The following is a 17,696-nucleotide window of genomic DNA, read 5'->3' as shown; positions in this document are numbered from 1 at the left end:
TTCCACTGAACCCCCCCCCCCTTCCTGTTTCTTAATTCTCTTCAAACCTGATTTAGAGGGTAGTGGAATTTTACAGCTACATCCCATGATGCTCTCGCTCGCTCTCTCTCAATCCCATGGCCTGGCTCATACCTCAGCCTAACCGTAAAGTCAGATCACAATGATGTGACTCACTATTATAACTAAAGATAGATCTTGTCAACGCAGTCATGAGCTCTGGATGCTGGAGGTTGTTTTTTCAGAGGCAGTGGGTTTTTTTTTCCCCGGCTGTGTGACTTTTGACATTTGGAGGTCTATCCCATGTTACTGAGTGGGTGAGCAGGCAGGTACAGTGCATGCTTTTGCTGATCTGAAGAAAACCATATAGGGCTGCACAGAAGCCTAGCTGAGGGAAGAGTTTAGCATCAAACAGGTACCAAGGGAGAGTTTCAGGGCAACAAGGGCTAGGGATTCCCAAACACCAGGTTGGCACAGGGCAGGACAGCCAGAGACAGAAGGGAGAAACATTTATAAGAGGGGCTGCTTCTAAGACTAACAAACTTTTTTTTTTTTTTTTTAATGTTTACATACTAGCTCTTTCCAAGCATCTGCATTTATCTAGAGTGTAAGACCCATACAGAACAAAGTCGCACTGCTGCAGGAGACCAGAAAGTGAAACAACCTGGGCAGCAACATAGAAACAAGGTCCTCTTGCCTGACTAGCAGCTCCTGCCAATGCTGCAGAACTGCTCAGCATCAGATAGGAGCAGGGAAATGGCCAGATAGGCAAGACTTGCTTTGTTAACAAGCTGCCATTATCCACCCTGGATACAGCAGTGGACAGTGGCCAGGCAGTGGGGACATGCAGCAGGGACATGCAGCTTACAGGCTCCCATGAAGCTCCATTGGCACATCTCTAACAGCTCTGCAGCAGAAACACACCAGATGCCTCAGGAGAAGTTGTCTTGAAGGAGAGCTGCTCCTGCTGGTGCAAAGCAATATGAATTCCACCAGCCTCAGCTGCCCAAACACAGTAAAGGGATCAACTTTAATTATGCTATATACATAGATACAGAAATGGCAAGTGAGGGGGACTGAAATAGTTCTTTGTTTGAACGTACAGGATCTATTTCAGCCTTGTATAATTCCATTAGTCTCAAAGCCATTACATCAGGGATAAAACCAACCCATTATTTTTAACCTGGCCATTTCCTTTTATGCCCCTGATTCAGGAAATCCCTATGCAAGTGCATGTTTTCAGTCATGTGAATATTCTCACTGCAGGCAATGTGACTGCTCATGTACTTAGAGTTAAATACATGCATAGGTACATGCAGGACTGGGATCTAAAACAGTATTGGAGGGAGAGGAGAAACAAAGCCAGTATGGGAGCACCTGAAGAGCAATGTCCTTTAAGGGTCTGTGAAAGGTGTCTGCCCACATGAGGATATCATTATTATATATTATTAAAATCTTTTAGACTTTAGGAAATCTTTAGGAACATTTTAAGGGAATTGCAGGAGGGAAGCAAAGCATCAAAAAATAAAATCATTAAATGTTCCCAAAGTATTTCTAAAAACTTTAACAAAGAAGCTATTTATGCAAAGGTCCTTTGGGGACTGCAATCTACGTCTGTGACTTTCATAACCTTGCCCTGATTCCCTCTCCTGCACTTGCAGGAAACACCCTAGGGGTCTTCAAAGGAAGTCTCAACATATGTGTTTTCCCACATTGCTTCTGGCTTCATATTTTTGCTGTCCCTCAAAAAAAAAAAATAAAAAATAAAAAATAAACACACACACACACGCGCCAAGTCATAACTTACAAACACCAAGAATGATGATGCTGTCCAACCAGTGTCACATGCCAGCAGTGCTCTACAGAAGTCTTCTGAACTGTGAATCTCATATTTATATCTTGCAGCAATCCAGATAGACCAGGAAAGACAGACCAGGAAAACATCAACTAAAGAAATTTCATGGATGAATCCCTGTCCAGCTTGTGTTTATACCCAGACTATTTTTAAAATCTCCATTTGCAAAAACACAGTATTCACCATTTTAGGTGACCTTTTTGAAAAGGTTATGTGCATGTTATAATATCTGGCTGCAAAATGAAACATAATGAAAAAGCTCGACCCATCAGATTTAAGCCTTTAGCATGTGATCTGAACAAGGGTGACTTTCACAGATATCATACCACAAGATAAGTGACTCAATGAGGTTCCTAAAATCAGCAGAGTTACTCTGGTTTACAGTTGAGTAAGCAAGATCAGGACTGTCATAATAAATGAATCCATATGAAGGTGTTCATATACATTGCAAAACAGGCTGAAGAACAAGAGTCAGAGGACTTGCTGAACTCATTTGTCTATGACTCCTCAAATATCTTATTTTTTCATGCTCAGTCAAATAAGGGGAAAACACTATTTTACCATGTGCTATGCCTACCAAATTTCCTCTTGTCTGCATGCAGACTGTTAAAATTTGCTATGAAAACAACCAACTTAGTTCCATCTCAACTTTCAGTTTCAGGTTTATGTATGCCATTCAAGTGAGCCAGGCAAATCCATGAAATTCATTTCACAGGGCATTGAGCAAATGGAATGTGGAATAATGTTCTTTGATTTCTGACATAGAATCAAATGCAAATATGCTACAAGGAAGGAGAAGGAGACACGCAACAGACTTGAAATGGATAAAAACCTCACTACACTAACCCTCGTTAATATATGAACAAAATTATATTGTTAGTATTGGCTTCCCTCTTGTGGTAATGAGCATGCTACACTCTTAATAGCTAACCAAAATCTGCTAAGACACTTGTCTAACACAAAAAGCTGCAATATGCTCATTCAGCAAGATCCTTGCATCCCTGCACAAGACAGTTAAATTCAGTTCAAGGCAGATACAAAGACCTAAACACAGCAAGTGGTTGAAAGGCTGGAGTCTCAGTCTGCCAAAATATCCACTGACATAGATATTTCAGAGATTTACACTGCTGTGACTCAGGCTAGTATCTGGCCCAGGTTTAAACCGAAGAAAGAGGGGTTTTCCACATTTTTCACTTTCACAAAACGTGAAGGCACATTTTCAGTGATGAAAAAGGTTAGATTTCCAGCAGGTGCAGCATAGCAACAACAATGCAATTTATTCTGCCAGGGTGCTTCATCCGGGACACCGACTAGCTACCTGACTGATGGTGGTTCACGTACCAGGCCTGTTCAGTCAATGATCTTTGCTGAGTCTACCAGCTTAGTGGGTACTTCTGTGACAGACCTCCAGTTCCCTGCATATGTTGCCACTCTGACTCCAGAAATGGGACTAGGTTAAAGTCTATTTTCCATGGCAGTGATAGAGCAGGTACGATAGTCCTCCTCCTCTTTATTTTCTCCACAGCCACTTGTATATTACCATAATTTCACTGACATTTGTGAATTTGCTTTTTTTTTTCCCCAGCAACGTGTGAGAAGCTATCACTACTATTAATAAAGTATGTTTTATCAACAGAACTTAAAGCTGTTTATAAAGGATATTGGTCTCATTCTTGCTTTTTTAAAAGGGGGAACTGAGGCACAAAATAATTAGGAGCAAATCAGCAGGCCCAAAGCAGAGCTGAAAACAGATAAATCTCCTGTGTCTCAGTGCAATGCTCTAACTGCTAATCTGCCATTGTGCAAAGCAGTAAAGCACAACTACTAGTACTACCTACCCCAAAGCACATCTATGTTTATTATTCACATACTTTCCAAAAACATTTTATTAGTATAAGACCTTGCTAATAAATACTTATTTTACCAACATATTAAGATCATTTCACAATTCACCCTTAAATTAATTTAGTAGGCTTTACTAGTTTGGCTTAAAAGAGAAACAGCGTTAGCACTTTTGTCAAGGAAGCCACAAGCTCCTAGCTGTGCTCCTCCCTGCCCCTACCAGCCTTTTAAAACAGATTACTGTGATAGCATGGAAAATAAACCAGAACAGCAGGAGCACCTCAGACGTACAGGCTGTACAATAAAATTCTAATTATGTACCATATAAGACTAGATTGAGACCTCTCTTGGATGGCAAGAAAATACAGGCATAGGTGTCTCTTTTCTGCAAGCATCCTGATAAAGAGCTTGTAGTACAGTAGTCTGATGCTAAGGTTGGTGAGTTCAGCCTAACTCATTTAAAAGGTTTTCTGCTCCTTCTCTGAATTCCCCTAACAACTTTTTGTGGTTTTACAATCATTATTTCTGGCTTGGAAGAGGAAAAAAAAAGTGTTTTCCATCCCGTTACTGAACAAAAAACCCTTTAGTTAACAGGAAAATGAGTCAGGTCTTCCTTGGGCAGCTAAATTGTAGTAGGTGGGTCACCATGCCTGTGAAGGCTTGTCTCTGGGAGTTGGTGTGACAGAGCACTTGAACTTACCTGCCCAAGCAGAACAGCTTATGGAGTAGAAGTATGGAAAACAACCAGATGAATTAGATTCAGCAAGAGTCCCAACTGTCTCTGGGGAAGAAAAGGGCAGCCCCCTAGAAGCAAACAAGACTTCCTTCAGCAGCTGCAGGAACAAAAAACACAGCAGCAATAGAGAGCAGAGAAACAGGCTAGAGCTGCCCTGCATCACATAACCTAAAACTGATTCAAGAACCATAAGAGGAAACTCCTCCACTTCTTGTAAATAACATTAACTTTTTACAGAGGTCAGGAAGTTGTTTGCAGCTACACCCTGACTGCTATGGGACCCTCCCATGCTGAGGCTGGGAATTCCAGGCTCAGCCAAGGGGAAACAGCTGGGTGCAATTACTGACTAGCAGGTGCAGAGGAGCCTTCAAAACAGGGTGCGAGCCACTGTTTCAGGTGAGTTTCAAGGAGGGGGAGAAAAGAATTTAGCATCTTTAACATAACTTAACATTTTTGAATCACTGGTATAATTACATTTGTTTTGTTTTGTGTTTTTTAAGGAGGGGAAAGCTTAGCATGTTTTGTGGCACTGACCTGTTATGCACTCATCATTATGAGGACACCTGATGTGCTGTTGACAAACTTCATTTGATTTTACCTCTATATGCTGTTTAGTTGTTTATGGAATGACCTAGGTCTTGCTGTGAGTTTTATGACACCTCACACAGTTGGTCGGTGATTGAAACATCCCTAACACTACTACAGTAGAATCATCACAGTCTTTCTAGAGACATAAAGATGCTGATTACAGACAAATCTGTTGCTGTTATGCCTGTGTGAAGTCCACTTCTTCAATAAGCTCAAAGGTCTGTCTAAATGAATCTAAAGTCAGACCAGTTATTATCAGGCTTTCTCAAAAAAAATAGGAGGGAGGATATATTTTGCAAAATTTCAGTTCTATTCTGTCTTTACAGTGAAAAAAAAAGTGATGTTTATAATATCATTATATTCCGTAGGAACAAGTACTTTAAGATTACAATCCTCTAAACACCGACTTCCATTTAAAGAGGTAGACCCACAAGTGGAGATGTTCATCCAGGTGTTTCTCATAGAAGAGTATGTAAATGGAGTATGTGTTTGAATGCATACAGGTATGGATCTCAGTGATTAAATTGAAACAAGGGAACTAGTCAAATATCAGATGATGAGAGATGCCAGTATGGAGAGTTTAATTATTTTTAGGATTAAAAAATAATAAAAAAAAAACATTAAAACTCGCATACTATTATATTGATGGAGGAATTATTACAGGTATCCATCTACAAGAATAAGCTTCATCAGGATTTAAATTTTCCTTCCAGTGTAAGGTTTAAACTGTTTATCACTTGTGGGATTTTGTATGTCTAAAAATAACCTGAGGGAAGTGCTCTGATTTTAATTCTGGAAAGCATTTTCAGGATCTGACCCAATCCCAAGTTCATTAAAGCATCCTCAGCTCTCAGTTATTTGGCTGGCCTCAATAAGCCAGATTTTCTTATGTATAAAAATGCTACAATATCATATAGTGTTTCAGAATGACACTAATAAAATTTTGGATACATAGCCTTCGTTCAAATAAATCCATGGGTCATGGATCCATGTGCAAATTCATGTGCATTATTTCGAAACATCCATGCATGCACATTATCACAAAAATTAGGCAGAATATGCTCTTTTTCTTAAAGAAAAACAAAGATTTTTCTACATTTTAGATATGCACTTCTTAGTACCATAGATATTAAAATTATTGGGTGTCATGTCAGGCTTTAATCTGTCATGGACTATATATACCTGTATATCTTTGAAAGTCACGACAGCAAGCATAGCTAAAGACAAAAGGAGGAACCGAATTCCAACATCTAGAATAAAGCATATTGGTGATCTTGTTTTATCTCTAGTGGGATGGTAGTGCAGCTTTTTTATTAAGACACTGTTTCCTGCAGAGCATGGTTATAATTCCCTAGGTTTGATTTAGCCAGAGTGATCACAAGTGAGCAGTAGTCTTTCAATTTGTAGCAAGAGCAACATCTAGTGTTTAAAACTCTGCGCTGCATACTGATGTAGCATGCTTGTCATTAATGCAATGCTTTGTATTTCAATAGCACCTCCATTCTGAGCTAGTCATACCACAGAAATAATTACTCAAATTTTGTAACAGCTCTATGAAGCAGTCAATCATTTTACCTCTACTTGTAGAAAAGATGGAAGAATTAAGGACAGAGTTTAATCATTCAAGATAGTGCAGTGGTATGCAGGACCTGAGTGAGCTGTTCAAGGTCACCATGACAAAGTCAGAGCTAAAATTCAGATTGCCTGCCCTGTGCTTTACCTAGAAGATTGTTGCTTTGCCCCAGGAGACATTTGGATCTAGTTTATCCAAGGGGAGGAAATAGCTCACTGTATTTCAGAGAGAGTTTCACTGTGCTAGAGGATACCAGAGATGTACGAGAAAAGCACAGCTGAGATTTTCTCTTTTGAAGAACTTTTACATGGAGATTTTTCTTGGTGCCTCTGAATGGAGGGAAATGTGTTTGTGTGAATTACAGGAACCTCACAGGAACATGGGACTGGACATTGGACACCAAGTCAAATGTCACTTCACTATACTATAATTGCAAGCCCCCCAAGTGATCCCTGTGGCACAGATGACATTTCCCTTCCCTTAGCCCCTCCACCTGCAAAGATGCAAATAATCAGACTGCAGCGACCCAACTGCAAAACACGTTGCAACTGTTCATCTAAGACAGTCGCATACTGCATTTGGGCCTGCAAGGAAAGCAATTGCTGTGGTTACTGTCATCACCTCCAGAGCCACATTCCTATGACTCTTTCTGAGAAAGTTGATTTTCAGCAACACAAGACAGCATGTGGGAAAGGGGACAAGGATGGGGATTTTTCATCTTGAGTTTCACGACACAGGGTGTTCCAGTTACAGCTCCAGCACCTGGAGGCCAGGGATGCCAGAGGCACCTCTGCTTTCCTCTCCTTCACCTTGGGGCCAGGCACAAACCACCACGGCCGAAAAAAAAGGGGGGGGGGGCTCCCACGGGATGAGCGCCGCGGCCGCGCTCCCGCACCTGCGTGCGGCCATCCTTGCCTCACCCCTCGGGCTCCACAGGGCCCTGACTCATGGCTTCTCCCCTCCAACTCCCAGCCAAAAGCGGCTCGGAGGGGCTCGGGGAACGGCGGGCGCGATGGCGCCAGGTGCCGCCGGGCCGTTGGGCGCGCGCGCGCGCCGCCCCCCACCCCCGTGAGGAGCTCCGCCTCCTCTGGGAGGCTATAACTGCCTCTCCCAGGCAGTTATAACAGCTATAACTGCCTCTCCCAGGGTGCCCCGCGGCAAGAAGCACCGCGGGGAGGGAAGGGGGCGGGGCGGCTGCCGGCCGTGGCGCGTGCGCGTGGCGTCACCGGCGGCCGGAGAAGATGGCGGCGGCGGCGGCGGGGCTGCGCGTGAAGGTGAAGGGCGGGGAGGGCGCGGGGCGCCCGCGGCGGGCACGAGGAGGCGGGGCTGCGTGTCGCGCGTGCGGGGTCTCCCGTGTCCGTGCGGGGTGCCGCGCCCCTCCCTCCCCCCTCAAACCCCGTGCGCGCGCCCGCGGCCCCGAGGCGGCGGTTGCGCGGCGATGCTAGCCGTTATCATGCGCCCCGCAGGTGCGGCACCTGAGTACGTCCGCGGCGAGGCCCGTCTCCAAGCTGGTCAAGGTGAGGGGGGCCGGGGGGAGGAAGGGGATCGCCGGCGAGCCGCGAGCTCCCTGGGCGGCTCTCAGCGCCTGCCTGCTCTCTCGCCCCAGCCCCCCATCCAGGTGTACGGGCTGGAGGGCCGCTATGCCACCGCGCTGTACTCTGCCGCCTCCAAGCAGAAGAAGCTGGACCAGGTAGAGAGGGAGCTGAGCCGAGTCTGGGTAAGGCCTAAGTTCTCACAACGATTTGGGGGCTGTGGGGCTTCCCTTTGGTTTCTCATTAGGGGGATGGATTCAGCTCTTAAATACTGTGAGCCTGCCCCTTTCAACCAGCATGGTTTGTCTGCTGTCTGTACCTGAAGTCTGTTTTTGTGCTGTTCCTTTGTGCCTCCAGTGCTGCTTCTCAGCCTGTTAAGCTGTTTAGCAGTGATACAGCATCAGCTGTGAAAGGAACATACTGTAAACATGCAACACTAAAGCTGTTATCTCATTTTCTAGCTGCTTACTTCTGACCTCCCTTTATTCTTGCTCAGCTAATGACCTTGTTGCCCACCCTGAATAGTCCAGCTTGGCCTCGTAACACCTACAAAATTCCTGGCTTTTGTGTTGTTTGTGTATCCTTATAGACTCTTATGAAGGATCCCAAACTATCCAGTGTTGTTATGAACCCTCATACCAAGAGCACAGTTAAACAAAAAGCTGTAAGTGATGCTTTAGCAAAAGAGAAGATGTCCCCTATTACTGTCAACCTGATGAGTAAGTAAGCATTTGAATGTTGAAAAACATCTACGGCTAATTGTTATTACCAGTAGCTAACCAAAACTACTTCTTTTGGGTGTTTTAAACCCTCTCAATACATCCACTTTTTCCAGACTTGCTTGCTGAAAACGGTCGCTTGCGTTACACTCCAGATATTGTTTCTGCATTTGGGAAGATCATGAGCGCATACCGAGGAGAAGTGCTGTGCACAGTTACCACTGCCCAGGTGAGTTAGAATAATCTAAGTTGTGCTTAACAAGTAATAGCATAAAAGGCAAACTTCAGTTTAATTTTGCTCACTGTTCATATAACAAGCTGCTTATGCTACAGAGAGGAAAAATCTCCCCTCTACAAAGATGAAATTCTCTCTCGAACTGGCTTTTTGGTATCCAGTGGTTATTGGTTGGAGCTGTCATCAAGATCATACTGAGCAGGTCAGAGTTAATAGATCAGGTGTCAGGCAGAGCAAGGCAGTTACCTGACTGAAGTAAGAATGCCTGTTGTGCCTGCTACTGTACCTCACAGAGAGTGAATACCTAGCGCAGTAATTCCTCAGTGCCGTAATCAGGATAAATGGCTAACTCTGAAACCATGTAGCCTTTGGGTAGGGCTATAGTGAGCTACCTACCTGGACTAAATAAGTCTCACACATTTCAGGTTGCACGGCTGGCTGTAGCCCACAAGCATGGTCTAGCTGATGACCTTCAGGAATATGTGAAAAGGTTTTCATAGGTTCATGAGTTTTCCCAAATACTTTGTATGTAAAGGTACTTTCCTAGATGTAAAGGTACTTTCCTACAACCTTTTTTTTTTGTTTGTTTGTTTGTTTTTTTGGCTCTCAAACTGTTAGTTGTATCTATTAAAGCTATTTAATAGCTAGCTAAATAAGTTTAAATAATGCCAAAATAAAGGCATTACTGTTCTGTGAAGTCTGTTTCTCTTTCTGGTTCCTGGTCACAGTAATATCTGAGCAACTCATAGGGAAGGCAGAAATAAATTCTCGGTGTCCTTCTCACAGGAATGTCGAATTCTCTATGCCTAAGAGAGTTACCTACCTGATAGTGTGCTGGCAACTGTGTGCCTGTGTCCTGAGTCGCTGTCTAGCACTTTATGTGAAACCATCTTTCTACTTAAACTAATAATCCAAATTGTTAGGAGCAGCAAAATTAATCTTTCTCCACATAGCCTAAACACTGCTGCGAAGTAGATCTCAAGGTTCCTTGTCCAGTGCTTGCCTTTGCAAAAGTGTGGATTCTTGCCATGTGCTGCTTAAGATGGTAACATGAAACTGTTGCTGGGAATATGTTAGAAGTGGTACAGTGTTTAATGAAATTAAATGAAATGACAGCAGCACAAAGTGACTGCTCTTTCTGTACTGGCCCTTTGTTATTGCTATCCAAGAAGAGTGCTGACTCTGCTTTCCTGCAAGCATCTTTCTTCAGTGTTGTGTTTTTTCTTTGAAGATTAATCTAAAGATAACAAGAATCAGTATTTTCTATCACTTGATTTCTTTCTTTATTTATTTATTTATTTTTTGGGGGGGGGGAATCCTTCATTTTCTTTGGCTTCTGTTCACAATTTTTTTTTCCAGCCTTTGGATGATGCTAGCCTTACTGAGCTAAGAAGTGCTTTGAATGGATTCTTGGCTAAAGGAGAGGTCTTAAAGCTGGAGACCAAGGTATGGATTTTTGACTTATAAATAGAATTCATCAAGTTAATGTTAAGCAGGCTTTGGTCTCTGTTCTTTTTTTAAAATTTGTTTTTAAGGTTTTTTTGGGGGGGTTAGTGACTGAATTCAGTAAAATGAATATGTGGAATGTTATATATTTCTATATTTGTAGACTTGATGCTGCAGTTACTAAAATCTTAACTTTGGAATATAGTGCCTGCAGAATAATATTAAACAAGGGTGTTTTAAAAGCTTTTTCTTCACTAGTGTAAACATTGAATACTAGAATATTAGGCTAACAAATCTTTGCTTTGGATTTTTAGAATCTATTCTATATATGTGTGTGTGTGTGTGTAATATATATATATATATGTATATTTTTTTTTCTTCCTTAGACTGATCCATCAATCCTTGGTGGAATGATTGTCAATATTGGGGAGAAGTATGTGGATATGTCAACAAAGTCAAAGATCCAGAAACTCACCAAAATCATGAGAGAGACTGTCTAGCAAGCTGTCCTGAGCATTCATGATGCAACCTGTCAGATGAATATAATAAAATTACTACTTCTTGAGTAGACTGTTTATGTTTCTGAATCATCAAGATACTTTAATACTGAGAAAGATGGGTTGTGAAGCTGTAGGGAGTTTCATTTAGTCCTCAATGACATTTTGTGACCGTTTAAAAATCTAACTTGCCATGGATGCGGGTGAATGTTGCACTGAAGGAAATGGGGAATATTTATATAAGAACTGATGAACGTGGTCACACTGCCAATGAGTTGCTGTCAGCCTCAAGAGAAGACTTTGACATAGGGTATGGTCAGGACTTCCGTTGTTCTACTTGTTACTTCTAATTATAGTCACAGTTTAAGTGCTAATTCCTTCTACTTGCTTTGCAGTTGTGACTGACTATTAAGTAGGCTTGTCATCAGTGCATTCTCAAACGCAAAAGTAAATCAGACTGACTTAAGTTTTAGAGCCCAAATTCACAATTCTGCGTTTGTATAGTTTAATGAAGATTTGTGTATGCTTTACACTAAAATTACTCTCTAAAAGGTTACTAGTAAGAGGTTAAGATGTTTGTAACTTAAGATTACTTACAGAAATGTTTGGAATTAGACTGGTTTACAGCTAGCTAGGACTAAGGCGATGGCAGGTTGTATGTGACTTGGGGTTTTCACTTGGACACCAACTTAGAGTTGTCTTTCAAATGTGTCTCGAAAGTGATGTGCCTCTGTTTTCCATTTAGAGAATCTCAAATAGATTTGAGAAGCATTGTAAAGAACCTGCTTTTTTTCCTGTCAATTCTTAGCAAGAATCATATCTGATAGTCTTATTTCACCAAGGGAGGTGAAGGAGTGTTGACCTGGAAGTGTTAACCTGAATTCATTTCAGTTATGTTATTGTTGAAGCCTGTTAACTAATCACCATCTGTATTTTACCTTTCTAATAAGTAGTCTCTGCATTAGAGAGACTGGTTAGCCCTCCTGTTTTTCTGGTGCTGATTGGCTGCTGTAGTTGTCTATATGCTAGAACTACATTTTCCATCACGGGAAAATGTATGGGCCATTCATCCTGTATGGAAGAGATGTAGGATAAATTCCGTTCAGCATTCAGCCAGTTTTCTGGGAGGAAAGGGGGCCCGGTACAGTGAGCAGAAATGTGGCCGGGAAGGGCCCAAAGAGCCCCAGGGGCAAAGCAAAGTGGTGTTACCTGAGGCAGGGGGGAGCAGCAGGGCCCCTGTAGCTGGAGGCTGCGTTCAGGCAGGGGACAGGAGCGCCGAGGCTCCGGGAGAGGAGCAGGCTCAGTGCGCGAGCTTACTTACACCTTAATGAAGACTTAACGAAGGGTCTCGTGCAAGCTGCCTTCAGCTCACAGTGCTGCTCCGTAGTGGCAGTATCGTATACACGAGGAGCTACGTCTTTCGGGAGCTCAGCACCGCATGGAGGAGATGCAGATGCGTCCTTTCAAGAACTGATGCCAGCCAGCACTCAGCTGGATTAATGAGGCCCGGACAAACTGGCTCTAAATGGGTCAGACCTTTCCAACATGTCCCATCGCATTTATGTTACGTTGCCTGAGATTCCCAGGCTACTGCGGGACAAAACTTAGGCTGCAGTGTTGTCCCGTTGTATTAACCCAGCCCGAAACAGGTGGGAAAAAGTGTGTCCCCACGGTACAGAGATTAGTTGGTTTGGGGCTAGACAAAGAGACGTGCTGCTTAAAGTGCTGATCGTCGCTGTTGTGTGCCCAGGCATATCAGCCTGGGGTGAACCGGCCAAATTCACTAAATATTAACAAAAACTAGGAGAGAGGCCAAAGGGGGACTGCCCTCAAGCAGCTAGCAACGGAGCCACAGGCAACCTCTGAGAAGCTGGATCGACGCTGTAGAGAAAGCACACGTTTATAAACCAGAGCCCACGCAAATTAGTAATACACACACAGCAGTGACACCTGTGTCAGTAAGCAATCTTTTTTTTTTTTCTTTTTTTTTCTCCTTTGCTGCCTCACTGTAGCAGCTTCTCTCAATTTTCCTCTCTGAAAAATGCGAACAATAAGCCACTTCATCTCTGTAACGTATGTCAGGCATTAAATGGTAGTAATTTATTTCCCTGTTGCTGGATCTATCACTTTGCTCATGTCCTAGCTATGCAAGGCCTTTTGTCAAAAATACTAATCTGAAGATTTATTCGATACATCTCTGACACCTTAATACCACTCTTATTCAATGCTTCTCAAGAACATAAGAATACACAGTTAAGCTTTTTAAAAAAAAAAAAAACAGGATTTATTCTTGCATAATTTCACTTGCACAACTACAGTCTCATCTGTGTCAAACATTACACAGAATAAAATCTTATTTCAGTATCAACCTTGGTGAATGCAGTCTGGGAAGTGGGCGTAACTCCTTGAGCAGATGGACACGTTTTAAGGACTTTCATTCAATTTGACGGTTATCTGTAAATAGAATTACATAACCAAGCGTGGCAGAGGAAACAACACAGTCAAAGCAACCAAAGCACAACTGAAATTGTCCTAAGAGAAACAGCGGTGTCTGATTCATAATTCTCCATAATACCTATTACAAATGCTTTAAAAAAAAAAAAAAAAAAAAAAAAAAAAAAAAACTTCACAGTATAGATGTATTACTGTAGAATCGCTGGATATGATTGAAATTAACAATACAGGTAAACTTTATATTCGCTTAAAAAATATTTCTTCTGTCTGGCCAGATCTTAAGACAAAAACAGATAACAGTTATTTTATAATGCCTCCGTAATTTTTAGGATCTTAAGAATACCACATACAGTACAATACTTGCTTTCTTAAGACAAAAAAAAAAAAGGAAACTAGTTGATAACCATTTGTTTGGCAACAAAAAGTGCACTAAAGAGTAACACCACCACCATCGGGGAGCAGTCCCCAAGTCTAAGGATTAACATTGAAAAAATACTACAGCGATCCTTCCCCGCCCAGCGATTTCCCAGTGCTAAGTAAAAAGTTCCCGTTATAAAGTCTGCGAAGGCTATCAGGCGCTAAATACCTTTTTTTTCAGTAGTGTCAGCAGCGAACCGGCGGCGCTGAAACCACCGCGTGCCCCCTCCACCATCACCACCACCCCGACGAAACGCAGCCGGTCCCGGGGCAGGGCGCTCTCCCGACGGCCTCGCGCCACAGCCCGGGTCTCGCACGGGGATGCGCCGGGGGGCAGAGGCGACCCGGCGCGGCCAAGCGTGCCGGGAAGGCCCTGCCGGCGCCGGCCGGGCTGCGGGACGCCAAGCTCGCCCTTCTGCCCCTTTCCCCCCTACTCGCGCGCACCCAGATCACCCGGTTTTGGTTCGCACTCGCGGCAACATTCAACAGCTGCTTTCTGCTCTAAGGTCACAGCCGAAGTAACAATTATTATTTCCTTTACCTCCATGACATTTTTTTTTTTAAGATTCCCGGAATCAAATGCTACATCCAGGGTTAGCAACAAGGAATTCACCTACGGTCACAGCAGGACCTTCTCTGACAACTACATCAAGCGACTAGGCTACTTTAACATCACGCTACTGCAATTTTTTAATACATTTAAATCAGGTCCTAAATATATCCTCATATGTACAGAAAAATAATCTCCCAAGGATGGTCCCTATTTTAAAATATTTAAATGAATAAACAAAATTGTGAGCCTATAAAGGTTTTCTTTCTGTTAGATTTACTCAGTATTTGACAACAACAGTGGTGTTTTTATAACATATATACAAATAATCATATATATCTCTCTCTATATATAAGCTTATATTTACCTATAGATACATTGATATGCATGAGGCCATCATAGGGCATTTGGGCAAACAAACCACCGGGATATATGTGGAATGTACACATGGAGCAAAGCCCTCGAAGCTAAGCTGATTTAACCCGGTTCCCAGCTTTTCTGTGTTTCAAGGGTTTTGACCGCTGCATTATTATATTAACTGAAGGTCCGCAGTGGCGACCAGAGCATTATGAAAGTAGACAGCACTGCTGCAGCAAAAGCTTGGCCTTGTGACAGCTTAGTTTTGAAAAATGTATTTACTTCTTAATAATATTATAAAAACTTCATTATCCACAATGTCGTCTCCCCCCCCCAAGTAACAAAAAAAAGTGATTTTTTTTTTTTAAGGGTAAAAAAATTGTAAAATGAACATTTAAAAAGTTCCCTCACAAAAACTCATATTGAGAAAATATATATAATAATTAAGTGCATCTAGAAAAGCGTCCTGTAATCTACCGGTCGCTGGGCTTAGCGGCAGCTCAGTGACGTGCTCTGGCTTTGGAGGTGCCCAACCGCACGCAGCCTCCCCGGGCTTTACAGACCGGCTCTCCACCAGCACTGCGCTTGGCAAGGTACCGGGTAGGTCTGAGGCCAAGGTCAACAGACTGGTTTACGTTTTACAGTGTTTCCCAAGGTGTTGCAATCCGTAAGTATATGAATTATTATGTGCCCAGTAAGCACAATTCTGGAAAGTTCAGTGGCTGTAACCCAACGCCCAGTCACTTTTGGGAAAGCAAGGAGGAAAACAGATCCAACTGCAGAGAAAATGAACTACTGCGATATTTTATCTTAAGCTTTTTTCTTTCTTTCGCTTTTTATTTGTTTATTTGTTTGATGCTCTGGTTACATCTGGCTCAATGTTCCAACCCTTTTAAAGAGTTCAAAGCAACATCATGATGTTGGCTCCAAACTACCGAAGCGCCCCCCCCGAGCTTTCCGACTCGGCCCCAACCGGCCGGCAAAGCAGCCGGGGGTACGGCCAGCTTTTTAGCTGCGCCTGCGGAGGGCTGCGACCCCGGCCCGGGCGCCTGCCCGAGGCTTTCCGAGGCTTGCAACACCGCGGAGCCAAGCACCGCAGAGCTACAGCTCAGAAGGGAATTGCTGGGAAGGGGAGTAGCAGAGCTGTTCAAAACACCCGAAAGCCCAACTTCTGTAAAGGGGTACATGCAAATTCCTGCATAACTACAGAGCTGCGCTAAATCCTGCCTGGCTTTACCTGTAAGGCCTTCCCGGCTAAGAACAAGCGCATAGTTCATTATTAATCATCACTGTTATTGTTGTTGTTAATATTATTATGGGTTCTTACAGTCCTGGAAAATTGAAGTTCTGCTGTGATACTGTGGATCTGATTTTAAACTAATTTTAAAAAAAAAAAAAAAAAAAAAACTTTCCCTTTCCTTAGATATCCTATCCTGTCTGCAACACAACCGTGCTGACCTTCTGCCTGTCCCCAGCTACCTCCATTTTCCAGCAGTCATTCTAATCATTTCTAAAAATGTTGTTGTTCCCTTCCAGTTTGTGACCCACTAAATCGGTTCTGCTACAAGACTTCTTAGAATCAAGGAAGCGCTAGACAGAAACATCATTCTCCTTGTTAAAATTAATATATATGGTGGGAGAATAAAATTTCCAGAACCACAGTTTGGAAAGCAAGCTACCAGTGCATTTTTTTTCCATTGCATGTTTTCTCATGGCCACAGATTTTGCCGTTTCTTTTCCTGGGCTTTTTTTCTCCTGGTTTATCGAAAGCAAGATCACAGTTTCCATGAAGGTAGCAAATGCATTAGGAAAGTCTCAGAAATATATTTAGAAAGGCTTCAACACCAGCCAAGGAGTTTGATGCTGAAGAAAAACTTCTCAGCAAATGTTCCTCTCCGCTAAAGCACAGCCTGCTAAAAGGTGGACGCTCGCTGTCCGGAGAGCCCGTCCAACGGCCCACGTGCCCGTTCAGCCCCGTCAGCGCCTCACTTCGAGAGCTCTCGGTGGAGGGACCTCGTGCTCCCCCTCTGCACCGGCACAAATTTTACCCACAGGAGAACGGAGGCAGATCGAGAGAGCCAGTCCCCCAGCTCTGCAACACGCACATTTACAAGCCTCTGCAATTTTAATGGCAGATGCTTACCCAAATGGATTTCTAACGGCTCTTTCAAGTCAAAATATAGTCAAACATTACCTTGGGCTTAGAGTTTTGCTGCTGCTGCTATTTGTTATGGCTTTGGGAAAAGTTTACGCACATCTGGATGGGGCTGGAAAGGGGGTCGTGCTCTAAGGAGCGTGATTTTACCGATACAGTCAGAGACGCGTAACCAAGAGTCTGAACTGCAGGGTCTACCCAAATACGGCTATTAAGACAGCAGCAGCACAGACCAGCAGGGTTTGGCCTGGCAGCCCGAGGAGGACGCTCGGCAGAGCACAGCTCGACCTCCCCCCGGTTCTCGTAACGCCAGCTGACTTTGACCAAAAGATACCGAACTGCCTAACGCACTTGCTGCTGAACGGCTCTCGCTCCCCCAGACCCAAGAGAACTGGGTCGTATTTTAACGGGCCCACGGGAGCACGCTGCTTTCTGCACCAAAGCACGAGTGCAGCTAACGAATCCCCCTCTCTCTCCTGTAAGGGACTTTCGGAGCACAAAGTCCCAGATGCCTGTGAGATCTCTGCAGCTCTGGTGGGCAGGACAGCAGGTGACTGCCCTCAGGGCAGCCACGGAGTCAATGCAAAACGGCGTGCAAGACCCTAAGAGCCCCGAACAGGGAGAAACATGCTGGTGAAACGGTACCTTAAAAGTGATGCTACTTTTGAAGCACTGAAAGGAATGGTCACCATGTTTACAGCTACTGAGTAAAATTACGACAGCAATAAAAGGTTAGACAATGA

At 43.4% G+C, this 17,696-nt stretch overlaps 1 protein-coding gene across 1 annotated transcript; it reads left to right on the top strand.

The window, feature by feature from the left end:
- The first annotated feature begins 7,759 nt into the window (after window positions 1-7,759).
- Window positions 7,760-11,088, top strand: ATP5PO (ATP synthase peripheral stalk subunit OSCP). The gene is made up of 7 exons (XM_062573460.1): window positions 7,760-7,865; window positions 8,058-8,108; window positions 8,198-8,308; window positions 8,713-8,842; window positions 8,959-9,071; window positions 10,437-10,523; window positions 10,910-11,088. Exons 1-7 carry the CDS (start codon window positions 7,833-7,835, stop codon window positions 11,021-11,023), a joined length of 639 nt encoding a protein of 212 aa, XP_062429444.1. The 5' UTR covers window positions 7,760-7,832; the 3' UTR covers window positions 11,024-11,088.
- The last annotated feature ends 6,608 nt before the right edge of the window (window positions 11,089-17,696 follow it).

The sequence above is a fragment of the Rhea pennata genome, chromosome 1 (genome assembly GCF_028389875.1).
Source record: "Rhea pennata isolate bPtePen1 chromosome 1, bPtePen1.pri, whole genome shotgun sequence".
Lineage (NCBI taxonomy): Eukaryota > Metazoa > Chordata > Aves > Rheiformes > Rheidae > Rhea > Rhea pennata.
Note: the sequence above shows the minus strand (reverse complement) of the source record. Positions and strands in the feature narration are given on the sequence as shown.

Excerpts from the sequence above, each read along its gene's own strand:
- ATP5PO (XM_062573460.1), top strand. The coding sequence starts at position 7,833 with ATGGCGGCGGCGGCGGCGGGGCTGCGCGTGAAG. Across the intron at positions 8,843-8,958 it reads TATTACTGTCAACCTGATGA|ACTTGCTTGCTGAAAACGGT; the intron begins GTAAGTAAGCAT and ends CACTTTTTCCAG. Across the intron at positions 10,524-10,909 it reads TCTTAAAGCTGGAGACCAAG|ACTGATCCATCAATCCTTGG; the intron begins GTATGGATTTTT and ends TTTCTTCCTTAG.